At 35.6% G+C, this 21,289-nt stretch overlaps 1 protein-coding gene across 1 annotated transcript in view; it reads right to left on the reverse strand.

Annotated features, from left to right (window-relative positions):
* The window catches only part of gas2b (growth arrest-specific 2b), a 32,983-nt gene extending 11,976 nt beyond the window's left edge, over window positions 1-21,007 (reverse strand). The window contains exons 1-6 of the mRNA XM_087261349.2: window positions 20,921-21,007; window positions 9,713-9,877; window positions 5,857-5,966; window positions 5,022-5,163; window positions 1,626-1,689; window positions 1,147-1,546 (exon numbers count right to left, since the gene is read on the reverse strand). Coding sequence (XP_087117475.1) covers window positions 1,147-1,546; window positions 1,626-1,689; window positions 5,022-5,163; window positions 5,857-5,966; window positions 9,713-9,857 — 861 coding nt within the window. The 5' untranslated portion in view covers window positions 9,858-9,877; window positions 20,921-21,007. The remainder of the gene's footprint in view (window positions 1-1,146; window positions 1,547-1,625; window positions 1,690-5,021; window positions 5,164-5,856; window positions 5,967-9,712; window positions 9,878-20,920) is intronic.
* Window positions 21,008-21,289: the final 282 nt, after the last annotated feature.

The raw sequence follows: 21,289 nt of genomic DNA on the forward strand, positions 1-21,289 counted from the left end.
GTGTAGGTATATGTATGCCTATTGGCAGACACTGACCTGCAAAAACATACTGTACCTCAATTAAAGATTTAATTTTCAACAGTCACTGCCAATAAAAATAAATGTATCTTTTATACGTGTTCGTTTTGGCGTACAATAGTGTACACAGTCTACGCCCTAAAGAAAGAGCCTCAAAGCAAAAATAGAGGGGATGAGTTTGGTCTGAGTACTGTGCAATTGCCTTTCTCTTCATGAATTGTAAAAACTAGAACACTTTTGTTAAACAGAAAAAATAAACTCATCAAGGGTTTGTAACCACTTGATGGTGAGCAGTGTTGGGCAAGTTTCTTCAAAGAAGTTTTTAATTACTAATTACATCATTGCAAATGTATTTAAATTACTTTTGTGATTACTTTGGCTGAAAAGTAAATTAGTTACTCAATAATTATTTTAATTACTTGAATAAAAGCAACAAATGCCCATAAAATCTTAAGGCCAAGACAACAGAATTTAAAGGATCAATCTTTTTATATACGAGTCCCTTTCCTGTACTGTTTGGTATTAGATTTTTTTTAAAAATTTAATTTTTTTAACTTATATACAGTATGTATTAAAATTACAAAGCACAAAATGTTTGACACCATATGTAATACATATCATATATCGCCTTGTTTCTTGAGCATGTGAAGCTCTTAAACAATTAAAACCTTTAGTTGAAAAAAAACAAAAATGTATTAATGACAAAATATGTTTATTTACAATTACTCTGCGTCTCTGAATTTATACCATATACTGTCATTAACTATTTTTATAATAATTGCAGTTTTCTTAATTTATGCGATTTTCTTGATTAATACTAAACATTCTTTAGTTGAAAAATAAAATGACGCTATATGTCATTACTTAAATGACTGTATATGACTCTGCTTTTCTGAATTGTTTTCTATAGAACTATTGAATTTACATACAGTATTACATGTAACTGCCTTAAAATTACATAAAAATGAAAAATACTCCTCACTTTATGTTTTAGCTGAAAGGTAATTTTGTTAAATTATTTACTTTGTAAATAATTAAACCCAACACTGATGGAAAATAAATGATTGCAGTAAAAAAATTCCCAAGCACTGGAAAACCACATTCAGTATATGACCTAAAAGTACTCACGATATCATCCAGCAGGTTACCACTGCTCTTTCTCTTATTAGTCTTGGCAAAGCCATTTGTTGGGGAGGGCAGCGTTGATTTGACTGGTGTCTTGATGGGTGATGAGTTAGTTGGGATGGTTGGCTGAGGTTCTGGATGCGTGTTTGGGTCAGAAATGATGGACGCGGACTCTGGCGGAGGAGTCGGGACCAAAGGAGGAGATGGAGACGATGCTGGAGGAGAGATGGATGATGGCCTCAAGCCTGGAGGAGGCTCTAGAGGATCCGCAGGGAAAAACACAGGTGGTGTGGAAGGAGACGGCAGAGGTGATGCAAACAACATGGATGGAGATGAAGACTCATCTTCTTCTTTTTCAATCTCTCTCTCGAGCTTGACCAGCGCAGGCGGCTCAATGCCATACCTGGGGGAGAATATGCATTCAGCTCTGATCGAAAGATGATATATGATAGGAAAAACTCAAGAGGATCAGAGCAGCTTACCTTGAAGCGATTCTCCCAAGCTGCATGAGACACAAGCACACATCTCTTGGATGCTTCTGAAGAACTGGAGAAAGACGTACATTTTTATGCACACATTCACATTCATAGACACACAAAATATCCCTCAGAGAGCTATGATGTCAGTAAACTAATAAACCAGCCTGATCTCACGAGAAAACGTATTTTACGTTTTGCCAGTTTAGTGGCTAATTCGTACGAATTCGTACGAGTTCAGTCGTACGAAATGGTACGATTTTTAAAAGGAGGCGTGGCACCTAACCCCACCCCTAACCCCAACCGGCATTGGGGGATAAGCAAATCGTACTAAATTGTACAAATTAGATCGTACAAATTCATACGAATTAGCCACTAAATGAAAAAGTTACGAATTGCCGTGAGATTCTGTTGAATAAACTAATAAAGAGTCTCACTTTGTATTAAGTGGCCTTAACTAATGTGTACTTACATAGGAATTAAAAGTTTGTTACAATGTACTTATTGTGTAAATACATGTATTTACTGTGTACTTATGCTTGATTAAATACATGTATGTAATTGCATCTGTAATTAACTTTTGTAATTACATTTGTAAATACACTGTTGACCACCCCTTACACCTTAACCTACCCTTAAACCTACTCATGCCACCAAACCTGTCCATAACCCAACCTCTATCCCAACTCAAAAGCACCACAAGTGTTCTCAGATACATTATAAACACAGTAAGTACATTGTATTTATTTTTTGATGTAAATACATAGTAGTTAGGGACACTAATATAAAGTGGGACCAATAAAAGCAACTTTGATAAACACTTGCAAAGATTTCTAATGTGAAAAGACGTCTGATATATATTTAGCAAAATTACATTACATAATAACATATCTCAACTTACAATATTATAACCCTGTAAGAAAATAAAGAACACGGTTGCTTAAAGCCTCGGTTTACTTCTAGAAAACAATAATTTTCTTTAAATATTTCTTTGTATTTAGACACCAATCCACATAAAAATAATAAAAATAATTACACTGTTATTATTAATTATTATAAATAATAATTATTATTATTATTATTAGTGGTAATGAGTAGCAAAAATAATAATAATAACAACAATAACAAATACTAAGATTCAATTAAAAGCAAGGTTTGTTTTTAATAAAATATCTGTAAATTCCAAACAAAATAATAAACCTTAAATTTTATTGTCTGCCATTTATTTTTTTACTACAATTTACAGTAAATGTGTTATTTTACTTATAATATATATTTTTTTAAAGTTGTGTACTTTTGTTTTTGAAAAAGTATTACATCTTACTGTGACAATACTAAACATCACAGAGCACTTTCATCTGCCAGATGTTTGCATAAGCTCATCATCATTTTTTAGACTTTGCAATGCAGACACAAAGTTAAACTTTAACACAAAATAATTACTATGACGATTGTCCTAGTGCCATGGAAAAGTGCTAATTTTGTGGCAAAATCAAGCAGAAACTTGAGCCATCAAGAACAAAAACAAAAGTCTGTTTCTGTTACATTTAGACATGGTTTGAATGTGTGAATCCCAAAGAAAACAAACAAACAACAACAACAACAACAACAACAACAACAACAAAAGATTAATCCATAATTTAAAAGCTGTGATTATTGTTAAGTTTAATAAGGGCCCTCAGTTAGTTTGAGGTTTAACATAAACGCAGAAACCATTATCTTTCTCATTTCTAAAAATAAATAAATAAATAAATCACTTTCATTTATGTCAAACATGAAATCCATGTAAACAAAACAAAACAACTTAACAACATTGAAAAGCAAAGACACATCATTAGGATAATACTGTGCTTCTGTCACTGGAACCATCCCTCAGGTTTTAAGACTATGATATTTCACCCCCCTTATTATGTAATGTGAATTATAAACCTGTAAAACTAAAGAACTAAAAGACTGAAAAAAGGGTTTTGCTGCTTTTATAGCAGTTACTGAACACTAGTTTACTCTTGAACACAACATTATTTTATCAATCCTCTCGAAACCTTTCTATGTGCACTTCTTTTCATTTTCTCTATTATACTGTATTCGCTATCGTTGATCCTATTTTTCCACTCCCCATTTTCCCCTGACCTGCTGTCCTTTCGATTCTATTTCCTTCTCTTTCTCTCCATTATTTATCCTGCAGTGATGGACAGCGGGGGCCAAGGGTGTGATGCAGGGAACAGTGGAGTGACACAGATTTTGATACTGCCTATCTATTCAGAAGTTCTTCAGGGCACTGCCCCAAAGAAACACTGAATGCACACACTGGACAAGGCTCATTCAAACTGGACATTCACTTCATCTGATTAAAGTGAACATTAAAAATACTGATCTGATTTGCTTAAAAGGTATTTGTGCACCTGCAGATCTTTACCTTATTTTACACCATTATTACAACATTGCACTACTAGCAACAATCATTTGTCATCATAATATGATGGATATTAATATTAAACTTGAATAGATGGCAAGTCCTGTTTATGATGAGTGATTCATTCAAATGATTCATTCAAAAGATATGATTCATACAGAAACAAAACAATCAACTCTTTAATAAACAATAGCAGACAAAAATATGCTGTTACCAAAATGGTGGTGTTCTTTTATTTAGTGAGTTCTGTTAAACTACACAATTCAAGGAACAAGGTCCAAAGTAAGAACAAAGATACTGTATATTACAACTTTGATGTAAAATCAGAAGCGTTGTACTTTCAGGAATATATGATCACCGGCCACTCTAATAGGTACACCTGTCCAACTGCTCGTTAACGCAAATTTCTAATCAGCCAATCACATTGCAGCACCTTAATACATGTAGGCATGTAGACATGGTTAAGACAATCTGCTGCAGTTCAAACCGAGCATCAAAATGGAGAAGAAAGGGGATTTAGGTGACTGGATTCTTGACCATGACAATGAGTTCAATGAGTCACCAGATCTCAATCCAATAGAGCACCTTTTGGATGTGGTGGAATTGGAGATTCACATCATGGATGTGCAGCCGACAAATCTGCAGCAACTGTGTGATGCTATTATGTCAATATAAACCAAAATCTCTGAGGAATATTTCCAGTACCTTGATGAATCTATGCCACAAAGGATTAAGGCCGTTTTGACGGCAAAAGAGGGTCCAACGCGGTACTAGTAAGGTGTACCTAATAAAGTGGAGATGCCTTAAAAAACACAAATGGGAATATAAAAAAAAAAATCTATAAAACAAATAATACTAATAACCATTAAGATAAAGATCACAGAGACTTACACAATAAGTCAAAGAAGGAAAAAGTATAAATAAAGCAATACAGTAAATTGTGAATATAAACAAACATTTAATAAAACTGTGGTGCTTTGACTACTCACCAAGATCTTCAGACTCAAACAGGTGAGACTGCTCCACTCCAATTTTACGGCACCAGTACAGAAAGTTAGCTGTATTGTCACGAGCAAAGAAGGATCCAGAGGCTGCATCAGGTCGCCAACGAATCACACGTCGAATAATAGGCTATGGGACAGCAAATAAACTAGCTGAAATCTCTGGTTAGCTTGTGAGCTCATGACAACTCATAAATGATTGTCAATCTGTTGACTGTTTTTTTAAGAACATATACCGATGCACCCCCATTATACCAGCATGCAGACACACAGGTCTCGGTCAGAGGATAAAAGTCTGCCAGGAAAGTGGAGATACAGAGCAATATTTTCTTTAATCATAACTTTACAAAAGAGTTAAAAAACTGGCAGTTGATGACAGGAAAGTGCAGTTTGAAGCTATATAAATTGTAAGTAATATAGTATACCATTAAAAAGGTTTAACGTTTTTGGAAAGTTTCTTTTGCCGACCATTCATTTATCAAAACTCCATCATTATTATTACTTAAACTTTTACTTAAATACTGAGAGCATAAACTGTGTCTTAGTAGTAAGCTGTAACACTAGTTTCCCAGTAGCAAAACGTTTTGATTTTACAATATATCTTAACCCCTTTTCGGGTGAGGAATCCTTTATGGCAACTTCATTTACATATAATTTACTTTTTTAAAGTCATAAAAGTCCAAAAGTCTAGTAATAATCCTCTGTAACACTCAATAGTTTTTCCTATGAATATTTCAAAACGTGATCTATAAGGGTTAAGAACTATTTTAAGAGGATTTAAAAGGATTAAATCTGTAATATTACTGTTTACAGTTCTGGGCACCTTGCCATTGCTGGCCAGAATCATCTTCTCCTGCAGAGCCTCTGCAAGCTGACAGAGGACGACACCGTTGTCTAGTCTGTCCATGAATGTGTCCACTGTTATATCCAGACCTGTACAAAAAGCATTTAGAGAATGACAAATGAGCAATGAAAGAAAGAGAAAGAACATGAGGTTATAGAGGCACTGAATTATTTGTAGATGATCTGGTAGCTATAGATTACATATTGACGCTTAAGCCCAAAGAAATGTGATTTCTTTTTTACCTTTATTTTAGCATACATGCAGAGTCAAACACAGACACATGAGCTTGATACAGGCACACTTGAAAGAGTCAGCCTGTGTTTGTGTTTGACTCTGCATGTATGCTAAAATGAAGGTAACATTATGAGCAATAATATATCCTTGAATTCATTTAAAATACATAGCAAAATAATAGCTACCATACATTGTGCATGCAGTGGAACGTAAAGTATACTTCAGTTTCTTACACATAGACATAGATACATACATACATACATACAAGGTTCCAATTTACTGAAGATTACAGATATATCAACAGAATTCACTTGCAGTCCTATAAATATGCAACAAAATATGAGATCCCTGCCTTCCAGTTGAAATAGGCAATCAACAGACTTCATATCTTGGGAAATCACCACAGATTCACTTGGTATAGTCTACTCTGTGACCTGCATTAATTTTGACAGGAGAAAGGACATCACATCCCATTCTACAAGTGTCGTCCTCAATTATTCATTTAATCATTTCTTTTCGGCTTAGTCCCTTTATTAAACTAGGGTGACCACAGCGGAATGAACCGCCAACTTATCCAGCACATGTTTTACACAGCTGATGCCCTTCCAGCTGCAACCCAACACTGGGAAACACCCACACACTCTTGCACACACTCATATGCACTACGGCCAATTGAACTTATTTAATTCACATGTACTGCATGTCTTTGGACTGTGGGGGAGCACCCGCTATAGGTTCTGTCTTTGTTCTTTGTTTACCACTGAAACAGCTGTAAAGAAAATTGCTCTCATTCCAATATTTGTGCATGTTCCTGCCATGTTTTCAATTAAATTAGGACATAAGCAAGAACAATAATAAGTCAGGTCACTTCAGATTTTGTTGCTGGTTTGAAATATGTCATTAAAATTAGGAGTTGAGAGTTCAGCAAGCAGTTTTCGAGATTTCTGGAATCCCCCTAATTCCATTAAGACTTTAGTCTTGCAAAAATTTACCAGATGAGGTGCAAATATCTGTGTCGAGTAAGTAAGTAAATTGAACTGTTTTTGCATTTGTTAGTTTGTCAACAACGTGTCAACACTAAAGCAGGCCATTGTGTCACTGTCAGAAAACTGAAAATTACAGTACCACAAACTACTGGAGACAGCAAAAATAACACCTATGCTGACAAACGTTCTAACAAGGTGCCTAAAAATGTCTACTCTATATATTTACATAGTGCATAGACAATTTTGCCGCTCATATCTTTTGGAAAGAAAATGCAAAAATTAATGAGAATGAATCTTTATATTATATATATATATACAGTTGAAGTCAGAATTTTTAGCCCCCCCTTCGAATTTTTTTCTTTTTAAAATATTTCCCAAATGATGTTTAACAGAGCAAGGAAATTTTCACAGAATGTCTTATAATATTTTTTCTTCTGGAGAAAGTCTTTTTTGTTTTATTTTGAGCTGAATAAAAGCAGTTTAAAAATTTTTAAACACAATTTTAAGGACAAAATTATTAGCCCCTTAAGGCAAATTTTTTTCCAGATTGTCTACAGAACAAACCATCGTTATACAATAACTTGCCTAATTACCCAACCTGCCTAGTTAACCTACTTAAGCCTTTAAATGTCACTTAAACTATATAGTGTCTTGAAAAATATCTAGTCAAATATTATTTACTGTTATCACGGCAAAGATAAAATAATTCAGTTATTAAAAATGAGTTATTAAAACTATTATATGTAGAAATGTGTTGAAAAAATCTGTTAAACAGAAATTGGGGAAAAAATAAACAGGGGGGCTAATAATTCAGGGGGGCTAATAATTCTGACTTCAACTGTATATATATATATACATATATATATATATATATATGAGAATTACTTAATCTCAAATTTAATAAATCATAAATATGGATAAATAATAAAAATAGGAAGAAACCCAACAGCTGGATTATGCATTTTATTCCAAAATGTTACCCAGCTGGGTTAAAATAAACACAATTTTTGTGTGTTGTTGTTTTACCTTCCTCACAATCCTCCCCTCAGTCTTTAATTTATTACTCTTTCAGTACCTTGGGCAACTTGAAGATGCCCAAAAAAATCCTCTAAGTACACTCGCTCTGAGATTCTCACGGCAGTGCAGACACATTCCTCAGGCCTGGGTGTTAAGTACATACAGATTCAGGCACAGCAGTGGCACCGGAGCTTAACCATCGAGGTGAAGGGGAATCGGGGGGCCTGGAAAAGGGGAACACAGGAGGGAAACCACAACAAAAACAGAAATCTTGATGTGCAGAATGACTGGGCAAGGTCATTAGCTCAGATCGGGAGAAACAAAGAGGTCTCCTGCTGTCTGCCAACCACAGAGAGCCATAACGCTCTGAGATTAACAGGAACAGGAAGAGAAGCGTGTGTTGAGCAGAGAAATCCCTCATCAGCCTCTTCTGTGGAAACAACAACAACTCTGGTGTCTCTTTTCTAATCTCGTTTCTGAGGTTGTTGTGTCTCTGTTTCGTATTTAGGTAACATCAGCCTTATGGCTTAAAGGTTTCATTCTTCTTCTTTTTTTTTTTAGACCTCTTTAGATGTTGTTTTCATCAAATCTCTTCAGCCCTTAGATTTAAGTATTTCTGACAACAAAGGTCAGGACACGTAGGGACACGTATAAAACAGTCAGCCTGTCTGAGAAAAGCAGGTCCTTCCTTGGGTCCCATCAGGGCATGTTTCATTGATCCAAGATGCAGAGGAATTTTAGGAATTTTATTTAAAACGATATTCTGTAAGCATATGGGCAGACACAGAATATTTCATATCTTTTGCCTTTATGCAGGATTTAATCAGGATTATAAGATTTTATCCTTAACCCGTATTTATGCCAAGTAATAGGGATGGGAAAAAAATAGTTATTCTGTACAGACACGTGTACTTTTGGTCCAGAACACGTTAAGTAATCCTTTTACAACCAATTATCAACACAAGACAATACAACAAATAAAAACTTTCATAAACATTGACCCACATACAGTATATGCAATCAAGAAGAGTAAGATCATTTGAAAATGGACCGAAACTCATCTACACTAACAGGGCAACAGTTCACAAAAGCAGTAAAAATGGCATTAGGGAAGAACAAGGCACTGTCTTATCCTAAAATCCAAGAAAAAAATGATAAGTGGGTCTACTGGTGACCAGAGATGGCTATAATTTCAAAATCACAACTTTTCTTGACATACTTGAGCCCTAGTTAGAACTTTCCATATGTAAAACTGCCAACGGCAATTGATGGTTGCTGTAAAATGCAGAAGGTTGCCCTAAGGATTGTGTTATACAGTTCCCAATCCGGACACAATCAGCCACTTCTGGTTCACTACATTTCAACATTAAGGTTTGTCCATATCAAAGTAGTACCTCATCCTCGTTGCTAGTGAATGTTTTGGGATATAAAGGTTTGGTAATCATTGCTCTTCAAAATATCTTGTTGTTTTGAAATGACATGAAGGCAAGTAAATGATGACAGAATTTTCCCCTCAGGATCTTCAAGATTCTCAGGTTATAAATCAGTAACCACTAATTCTAATGCAAATTTGAATTGACTCGTTTTAATATTCTTACCAAGGATTCTGTTTAACCAGAGGGCCAGGTCATCTTTCATGGGCAGCAGACTGGACTCATGCCTACATGCCAGCCACTCGTTGTACTGGTGCAGACAGGACAGGTCAGGCCCTGGTTCCCGCCTGGGGCTGAACGGACCATTCATACTGACTCAAGAAGTGAAAGCTGGAGAGAGAAGGAAACAGGTGAAGTAAAGGATGTTCTAAAATAATTACACATCTAAAAATTGCAACCCAAGCTCATTCTGGAAACGTAGCCCCGCGGACGTTTCTGGAGACCGCGGTTTTCGTGGCCAGAGGTACATACAGCCGCGTTTAGTTTTTCTTGAGCAAACGCTGCGGGGCATTGTGGCGCCGCTCCGCTCCTCCTCTTCGTGCTCGGAGTGGAGGGCTTTCCCGCTGCTACCAGTTTGTCCGCTTAGCTCTCAGCATTACGTTGGCGGAGCGGAGGCCCGGAGGAAGAGGAGCTGGCTGCGGGGACGACCCGGATCGGGTCTGGGGAAGAGCAGTTCCAGAAATCAGGTAAGATGAAAAACAGAATCCGAAAAATAAGGGCGAGAACGTGGCGGAATCCGAAAACGCGGTCGAAATCAAAGACGCTTTTTTTTTCTGGATGGCTTTTGCAAACCGTTGCTTGGGCTTAGGGAAGGAGGAGGAGGAGGAGGAAGAGGAGGGCAGCGGGGTCGGCCGCCCGGTCGATCGTTCGGTCGTTTGGCCAGCCAGTCGGACGGATGGTCGCTCCACAGCGCAGAACAGCGCGGGTGCGAACGGCGCGCACTACCGAGAGGCGCTGGAGACGCGAAAAAGCGCGCACAGCGGCCTCTCGCGGATCCGTGAAAACAAAAACCGCTCGAATACGTATACCCGCGGGGCTACGTTTCCACAATGAGCCCGGGTTGCAAAATTGGCAGATATCTTATTATACTAATTTCTCTTTTATTTGGCCTTACTACTATTACAGAATTTGGCATTGTTTATTTAAGTAACTTATGAATGAACAAGACTGCATGTATGCAGTAAAATTCCATATTCCAAATTTCCAAAAAAATCAAAATTTTATTTTTTTAAAGATTTATTTTGGGTCTTTTTGCCTTTATTAGATAGGACAGTGTTTAGACAGGAAGCAAAGTTGGAGAGAGTGGGGAGTGGGGTAAGAACTCGGGACGCCCTGATGTGCTACTACACCATATGTCGGCTCTCTAACCACGCCAACCCCAACTCCCATTTAATGGAGAGTTTTTTTTAACACTTTTCTAAACATAATACCTTTAATAACTCATCTCTAATGACTGATTTATTTCATCTTTGCCATGATGACAGTAAATAATATTTTACTAGATATTTTTCAAGACACTTCTATACAGCTTAAAGTGACATTTAAAGGCTTAACTTAATTAGGTTATCTAGGCAGGTTAGGGTAATTAGGCAAGTTATTGTACAACGATGGTTTGTTCTGTAGATTATCTGAAAAAAATTGCTTAAAGGGGTTAATAATTTTGACCTTAAAAGGGTGTTTAAAAAAATGAAAAACTGCTTTCATTCTAGCCGAAATAACACAAATAATAATAAAAAAATTCCCCAGAAGAATAAATATTATCAGACATACTGTGAAAATTTCCTTGCTCTGTTAACATAATTTGGGAAATATTTAAAAAAAGGAAAGAAAAAAATCAAAGGGGGGCTAATGATTCTGACTTCAACTGTATGTATGTATGCACACACACACACACACACACACACACACACACACACACACACACACACATATATATATATATATATATATATATATATATATATATATATATATATATATATATATATATATATATATATGTAGTCATGTACATTTACACATTGTAATTTATTTTGTCTAATCAAAACTTGAATCACCATGCAGTCTTATGCCATGCAGTCTACAGTCATATTATTCAGTCAAATTATTATATATAGAAATTATTCTAATATGCTGATTTTCTGTATTAATATTTTTGTGGAATTTTTAAAAATATTTTAAAAGAATGTTATGTTCAGAATTTTTCTGATTAATATGATGTTCAAAAGAGTATTTTTTAAAATAGTAATGTACAGCATTCAATAAGGCAGCCACACTTCATCATAAATATCACACTATCCACTATCCATTTGAGCAATGTAATGCATCACTGATGTATTGAAGTACGTATTCTTCCCTTTTTGAAAAATCTTTTAAGAATTATAATGTGTTTTAAAACAAATTAGGTGACACCAACTGCAGTTGGACCAAATCCAAGCGACACTAAAAAAGAAAGCATTCCCTCTGCAGCAATGGCCAGGCTGAATGGTCCTGAATGGACTATTAAATGTGCTGCACATATGAATTATAGCAGCACATCTGTTCTTACAGAGCTTCTGTATGTGAACCACTGTTTGATTTCACCTCAACCACCTCTGGATTTACACTGCACCAAATGATGCACATCTACCACATTCCAACACCAATGAAAATAATAACATAAAACGCTAAAAGGCAAATGCACAAGACAAGAACAGCGACAACCATGAGTGTTAATACATTTCTGAATGCAGCCAGGTATTTCACAACTGATCATTAATACATTCTTCTGTACAGTATAAAGTTTGAATGAAAAAAAATATGAGCAAATTACAGTTTTCAAAAATGTTGAAGCGGCAGTGTGCTCAATTAAGTGGTTGTAAAAACTGATTTCTCGTGTTAGGCTGAAGGGAATCAGAGGCAACAGATAAACAGATAAATACCAGCTCAGCCACACTCTCGCTCAGGGGAGGATTTAATGCACAAGTCTTACTCCAATCCCTGGCAACTAAAAATGCTCTGTCCTGTAATTTCCCCCTTACTCAGGCAACCATTCATCAGAGGGGCCTTTCACAGGTAAAAACACGTTCCTGCTTCCCATAACCACCATGCTCTTGTAAGGCAGAGGAAGGAGAACAGACACCTGCAGGGCAGATGTGTGCGATTGAAACAGGAGTGGAGAGAAATAGAGGCAAATGCAAGTCCGCCTCGACCCCCATTTATTTTATTAAAGCTTGGATGAACAGAAGCTCTCAAGCGAACCTGATGTTGCTGAGGACAGGACGCATAAGCTCAGACACAATCAAGTGTTGTGCTTCACGTGTGGCATACAGTGTGGGGTGACGAGATAGTATGTTAAGAGTGGTTCCATGTGAGCACGAGAAATCGCAAAAGGAAGCTTTCAGAGATGGTCTATATGCCAGAAGAGCTCGAGATCAAAGGGGGGGAAAAGAAGCTTTGTATCAAGGTTTTTATTGATGCAACTGCAGATGGTGCAATGTTTGTGAGTGAAAAGGGGATACAAAGATGAGTAGGACTGGGAGACGCTTTAATAAAGGCTGATACAGTGGTAGTCGATGTACATCAATCCTGTATACTGACATCACTCTAGTAAAGACCCTTTGAAATCTGTCTAGAATGAAAGTACCAAATATTAGTATGCATGAACAGTGCTCAGCATATAAAAGTAGACCCCTCACAAATCTATCCTTTAAATTCATATTTTTAATAGGAAGCTTTAAAATATTATATTTTTGTATCTACATTAGATTAGTCAGTACTGAAGCCACATCTGGAGCTTACCTACCAAAATAACTTACGATAACTGTCCAAAAACTAGTACACCCACATTAATATGTTAATTTATATATATAAAAAATACAAATTTAAAAAAAGGAAAAATCAAAATAACCAATTGAAGAATTTAGTTGAAATTTTGTAGGTTGTAATTTTATTTTACAATATTTTGCTTGAATTTAATTGTATTGTCTTTCAATTTCTAAGTATGTTTGGTGGCTGAAATATTATTTTAATAAGTATATCTGTTTAATAAATCTGTTTTGTTTAAATGCACTGAGAAATGGATAAAAATATTCATTTTTAAAATGGGGTGTTCTCAATTATTCTGAGCACTGAATATACATATATGTAAAGTGCATTCGGAAAATATTCATAGCACTTCACTTTTTCCACATTTTTTATTTTACAGCCTTTTTTCAAAAAAGGATTAAATTTATTTATTTTTCTCAAAATTCTACACACAATATCCCATAATGACAATGTGAAAAAAGTTTTTTTTTAATTGTTGCAAATTTATTAAAATGGTGACGCGGTGGTTCAGTGGGTAGCACAATCGCCTTACAGCAAGAAGGTTGCTGGTTCGAACCTTGGTTGGGTCAGTTGGCATTTCTGTGTGGAGTTTGCATGTTCTCCCGGTGTTCACAAGGGGTTCCTCTGGGTGCTCCAGTTTCCCCCACAAGTCCAAAGACATATGTGCTATAGGTGAATTGGGTAGGTTAAATTGTCCGTGTGTATGTGTGTGCCATTTTTTGCCCATTCCCCTTTGAAGTACCTCTCAAGCTCCATCAGGTTGGATGGGAAGCGACGGTTCCAGAGATGTTCAATGGGATTTAGGTCTGGGCTCACCAAGTTGTTAAGAAGTCACTCCATTGATATTTTGGAGGTGTGCTTTGGCTCATTGTCCTGCTGGAAGATGAACCTTCGCCCCAGTCTGAGGTCAAGAGCACTCTGAAGTAGGTTTTCATTCAGGATGTCTCTGTACATTGATCTTTTCCTCTATCTTGACTAGTCTTCCAGTTCCTGCTAGAAGCAGACATGCCCACAGCATGATGCTGCCACCACCATGCTTCACTGTACAAATGATATTAGCCTGGTGATGAGTGGTGCCTGGTTTTCTCCAAACGTAATGCCAGGTATTTACTCCAAACAGTTCATTTGTAGTCGCATCAGACCAGAGAATTTGATTTCTTATGGTTTCTTATATTCCTTCAGATGCCTTTTGGCAAATTCCTGGTAGAAAGTGGCTTCCCTCTGGCCACTCTACCATACAGGCCTGGTTATTGGATTGCTGCACAGATGGTTGTCCTTCTGTAAAGTTCTCCTCTCTCCTCAGAAGAACGCTGGGGCTCAGACAGAGTGACCATCAGGTTATTGATCACCCTTCTGACTAAGGCTCTTTTCCTCCAAACACTCAGCTTAGATGGCCGGCCAGCTCTAGGAAGAGTTCTGGTGGTTCAAAACATCTTCCATTTACGGATGATGGAGGCAACTGTGCTCATTGGAACTTTCAAAGCAGGAGAAATGTTTCTGTAACCTTCCCCAGCCTTGTGCCTCGAAACAGTCCTGTCTTGGTTTGTGGTTTGACATCCACTGTCAACATTGAGACCTTATATAGACGTGGTGTATGCTTTTTCAAATCATGTCCATGTAATAAATTTACAACAATTAAAAAAAAATCATATTATTATCTTACTTCATATTATTAAATCTTATTTCATATTGTCATTATGGGGTTCTGTGTGGAGAATTTTGAGGAAATAAATTAATTTATTCCATTTTGGAATAAGGCTGTAACATCAAAAAATGTGCAAAAAGTGAAGCGCTATGAATACTTTCTGAATGCACTTTATATATCATGTTTTTTTTTTTTACAAATCCAAACCTAATTCCAGTAAACTGGCAATTAATATTTGCTCTAAATTGTCATATATATATATATATATATATATATATATATATATATATATATATATATACACACACACACACACACACACACACACACACACACACACACGTATCTATAAATGTACATTTCTATATAGGTATGATTTATTACACAGCTCTAAGAGCTCAGTGATATGACCTGATGCATTAATGTGCATGAAACACTTATATTCAGCAGTCCACATGTGTTTGTTGCCTCATTCTAACCATACAAGGAAAATTTCCCATGATACATGTTAACCAAAAAGACCTTAAGCAGTTACACAGACCTTATGCCTCTTTGGAGGCTCTGAATAAATTTATAATTTATTCTTCCTGAATGCTGCATTCTGACAATGAGCTGTGATGAGATGAGGTACGCCATGAATACATTACCTGTGATGCCACTGTGAATTCCAACATACACAGTAAGTATAATACAAGCTTATAAATTGTTATTGTAATCTCACCAGGCCACTCAAACTATGTCTGGAGCGTACATATTATTGATCCAAATTCGGATCGTCAAAGTTCATGTTTTGTTCCAAACTGATCAATCTTTTAACATAATTTTACAATATTTCAAAGTTTGCATGAGAACAAGAAAACAAATGTGTTTGAGGCTCAAGGTATTTCAATTCAATGATCTGAACTCTTATTATTCATCTATAGGTATATGTAGATTTTCATTTTATGACACTCCTTTTATAATACAAGCTTAATTAGAGGAAATATCACACTGATACTGTATAACAGAGCTTAAATAGGTTAAAGCTCAGACTAATGAATTTAGTTGTTCACCATGACTCTGACAATCACATCAGTGGTTTGTTTGTTTATGAGTTGCAGTCAGATAAGTCAAATCCACAAATTAACAACTGGATGCATCCAAAACATACTTTACAAACATACCTTGTTTGCATATGTGTTGCATAAATTAAATCTGGACATTATATGTTTGCCTAATTATCTTTCTCATGTGTCCTGTAGTGCCAGTTGGGTCAGTTCACTGGCCTTCACAAATTCTCACGAATGGCCTTTAAAAAGCATCCATCAAATGAACACTTCAGAGTCTTTACAGAAGACAGAAGTTATCTGGAGTTTTTTTAGCATATTCAGATGCAGGAACTAAATATGAAACTGGGTCATACAAAAGAATCCAGGCAAAAGAATGCTTCATTTAAAAGTTGCTGTCAGGTCAATAAAAACAATCAAGAACAAACTGAGAAAAGTGCCAATTAAAAAGTGCAGTGCAGCAAACTATTTGCTCTACAACCCAGTATGTAATTATGAAAACACAAAAAAATATATATACATAATAATATTTATAGCATGATAAACACCGGCCATGTCTCAGTAAAGTGACTGAAATCTCAAGCAGTAAAGCAGACAGTTTTGAACACTTAAAGTGATTGACATCAGAGGCCTTATTCTGTCCACCTATAATTTACGACTTTAATCTGCATATTACATTAAGGCTGTCTTTCATCTTATTTTAAAATGCATTATTGGGGATCCGATTACAGGTAGTCATCCAACACACATTACTGTTTCCACTTAGCTAATGTGATTATTGTGACTGCATGTGTGGATTTTGTTAAAAACTTTGTCTTCACTTTCTACATCACTTCACAAGATTTGTTAGTGTGCTTCATGATAAATATTAAATAAACAAACCCCAAAAAATGTGTTTTACGAGTGAGAAAGGAAACAAATGTAAATAATTATTACAATTTTGATCCTAATCTGTGCGTTTTGGTACAATGCAACAAAGTATAGATAAATGGTTTGCATAACATGTCCTATACTGATCATATGCTAGGTCAGTAGCTGTTTGAATACAATCTGATTGAATGTTGTGAAAAGTGTACAAGTTCAAAATGTTTTAGATCCGATAAACACACAAAAAATATTTTAGCACTTCATAGAAAATCCTCAAATGTTTTTATACTGTACTAAATATTATAGTATTTTCAACTCTTCAATGAATGATACAGCATACTGTATTATTAACTATAGTGAATACTGACAAACTGCATACTTTAGTATAATTTAATTAAAGTAAACTGTGGTTTGTTGTAGTATAAACACTACCTGACAAAAGTCTTGTCACCTTTCCAAGTTTTAGGAACAACAAGTAATAACTTGACTTCTAGATGATCATTTGGTATCAGAAGTGGTTTATATGAAAGGCAAGGCCACTAGGTTACACTTATTGTACCAAAATAAAACACGATTATGCCTTGATTTTTAATTATTCAATTAGGACAGTAAGGTCTAACTTTGCCAAGACAAAAGTCTTGTCACTTAACAGAGATATTGTCCAGTCAAGAACATAAAGTCATAGTGCAGTGGGAAAGGAATTAATATTGTGTATGACTCCCATGAGCTTGGAGGACTGCATCCATACATCTCTGCAATGACTCAGATAACTTATTAATAAAGTCATCTGGAATGGCAAAGAAAGCGTTCTAGCAGGACTCCCAGAGTTCATTAATATTCTTTGGATTCATCATCAATGCCTCCGTCATCTTACCCCAAACATGCTCAATAATTTTAATGTCTGGTGACTGGGCTGGCCAGTCCTGGAGCACCTTGACCTTCTTTGTTTTCAAGAACTTTGATTTGGAGGCTTAAGTAAGATGATGAGCTCTATCCTGCTGAAGAATTTGCCATCTCCTGTGGTTTGTAATGTAATGGGCAGCACAAATGTCTTGATACCTCAGGCTGTCGATGTTGCCATCTACTCTGCAGATCTCTCACATGCCTCCATACTGAATGTAACCCCAAACCATGATTTTTCCTTCACCAAACTTGAGTAATTTCTGTGAGAGTCTTGGGTCTATGTGGGTTCCAGTAGGTCTTCTGCAGTATTTGAGATGATTGTGATGCAGTTCAACAGATGATTCATTGGAAAATCCACCTTCTGCCACTTTTCCAAATGATCAACTCGAAGTCAAGTCATTATTTGTTGTTCTTACAACTGGGATCGACGACAAGACTTTCGTCAGGTAGTGTGTACCATAAAAAACACGGTTTTGGATAGTTTATAATACTAAAGTATTATCATAGCAACTATAGAATTATCACGGTTTAATTAAAGTACTTTACAATAGTATGGTTAAAAACAATATAACATTTACTATAAATTACTATATTATTTTTTTCATGTGGGTGTTTACAGCTCGACTGAGTGTTGTCTATACTTGTTTAATTGATGCATCTTAACTCCAGGTTTGAATGAGTTTTTTCTGAACCTGCCAAAAAAGCAAGTAAAAACAGGCATGATAGATAAACTAATTCAAGATCTATCATTGCAACATCAATAAAACATCAAGCACAACAGAGTGTGACTGACATTAAGTACAATAGAAATGTGAAAAAGTAACAGGCCCATACTGATAAAGAACAGCATAAACTGAACATGACTTGAACTCTAAGCCCTTGTGTGTGTCAGTGATGACCGATGGAGCATGGGAAGCCCACACAACAGGATTACAGCACACAGGTGCCACATTCACACCTACACTGCAAGCTGACCATCCTCAGACAGGAGGAGAGGAAGAGCTCTTCTTCGTCCAAACCCACAGACAAAAAGACACTTGTTTCACACACACACACACACACCAAGATGCACGTCGCGGTAAAACACATACGCACACAGACTTACGCTCCAGTTCACCAGTCACAGAAAGGTGCGAACATTCATCGATACATGCTGACACAAGGCAACACACAAGATACAGCGAGTCAACTGCATGGATCCAGTGGCATTTTCCGTGCAAGAAGAAATATGTTGCATTTTACAGCCTGTAATTGTGTCCTCCCCTCCTGTTCTAGTTAATAACTTAATGAATCCTGTTGAGTTATACGAGTCAAAACACATACAAACTATTTTTTTAAATGCCATACCAATCTAAATGTCAGGTTCAGGGAACGTCCAGCACAATAAATCACATTTCTGCTGGCCTGGTAGTCTGGCTTCTCTTACCGCTGTTAAATTACATCTGTGAGTTACTGTAGAGAAAGGGCTTGACATTTATCATACCTAATAGTGCGTTGACAGGCAAAATGTAGAGTGCTTGCTCTATCAAAGAATTTGGGTGTAAAGAAAAGATCTCGGCTACAAAGCATGATGGGAGAACACCCAAGGCAGCTAATTTACTTGGAGTAAATCCATGTGTAAAAACAACACAGACTCTGTGTTTATTTTAATGCCATTTGTAACACTGAACCGCAGCTGCACAATAGAACTGAGAATAGCACATTATGTTTCTGTACTACAAAGCTCTACATTTCAATGAAACTTGAGAAGTCACCATTAGCAAAAGTGTGACACTGCTTATATTGAGTAAATCCCAACTACAAACAGTGTAAGTGAAGGTAGCAATTACACAGGGCTTTTGGCAATGCGATGTAATATTAGTCAACGTGAAAGATGAGCACCTTCTGTATCTAGCAAACTGTTTACAATTAATGCAAGGGCCTGAAAGTTACATATATCTTTGTACGGAAGTTTTATATATATATATATATATATATATATATATATATATATATATATATATATATATATATATATAGTAATTTGTGTTTTATACATGATTAATATTAAACCTTCCCCCTAATGCCATACATAAATACATTGTAAACATTGTAACGCTGAAAATACATTGTATACAGAATAATTTGATGCAGATTTAAAAAACAATTGTTTATGTTATAATTATGTTCAGATTTTTCTTGCCCCATATGACTCAACTTACATCCTGATATTATAGGTCAAGAATACTGAATCATTGTGTAAGTTTGGACTGTCACAAATTAAGGAACAAAAAAAAAAAATGCATTTATCATATATAATATATAAATAAAATACTATAAAAGTACTTTACTGACATTTTCTGTCTTTTTCTGGTCAAACTTTACTTTATTAGTGTTGTAAAAAGCAGCACAAATAATTCTGCAAAACTTCTGTTGTGATAAAAAAAAATGTCAATCGTGCTTGGATTGACATGAGGGTGACCATTATTATTCATTTTATTTTTTGGGAAACAAAATTGATCATCCCTATATCTAATTTAAACCCAGATTAGTGTAGACTATACTGTAATAATGAAACTTCCTCAAATTCCTATATATATATATATATATATATATATATATATATATATATATATATATAATTTGTTGGGACGAGCCCAGCATTTCTATTGCTTTCTATTGCTGCAAATTATTCTGTATACAATGTATTTTCAGCGTTACAATGTTTACAATGTATTTATGTATGGCATTAGGGGGAAGGTTTAATATTAATCATGTATAAAACACAAATTACTATATATATATATATATATATATATATATATATATATATATATATATATATATATATATATATATATATATATATATAAAACAAACTGTACACTCTCCCTCAATTAAGTCATGGACACTAAACAAATCTATGCAATACATTAACAATCTGCATATTTGTCCATAACTGCTTACTTTATGTAACCTAAAAAAGCTTCTCGACTGGCGTTGAAGAAACGATTAATTTGGCTTTTCCAGAACAACTGAATAAATGAGTTTAGTCTATTGTATTAAAATGAATTTGATCAAGTTACTACATCTTAAGAAATCATAAAAGAGTGATAAAGTGCTTACCTCTCACGGTATTCTCAGCAGATCAGCCAACAATGTCACTGTCAAAACTTTCACTCTCCCCACCAAACACATTCTCGGTGTCAAGTTGCAATTACACACACTGCCAGTGCAAACTCACCGAGTATCTGTGACGTGTTACAGAGTAGGACGCCTGCTATCATCGTGTAGTCATTTATCTCAATACCAACACAAGAAAAACACAATACTCTCTGGAGCAGAAACTGTTTTAAAATTCGGATGAAACTACATTCAAAACAAGTTGTATTTCGCCACAAAAAAAGCAGCTACAGTAGTTAGCAAAAAAGTTCAAGTTTGTTTACAGTAGTCTCTGCTTGGGAAAACTCGCTTTAAAAATAACGTTCAGCAATA

Source organism: Danio rerio, chromosome 7 (assembly GCF_052040795.2).
Source record: "Danio rerio strain M-AB ecotype USA chromosome 7, GRCz13ab, whole genome shotgun sequence".
NCBI classification, from domain to species: domain Eukaryota; kingdom Metazoa; phylum Chordata; class Actinopteri; order Cypriniformes; family Danionidae; genus Danio; species Danio rerio.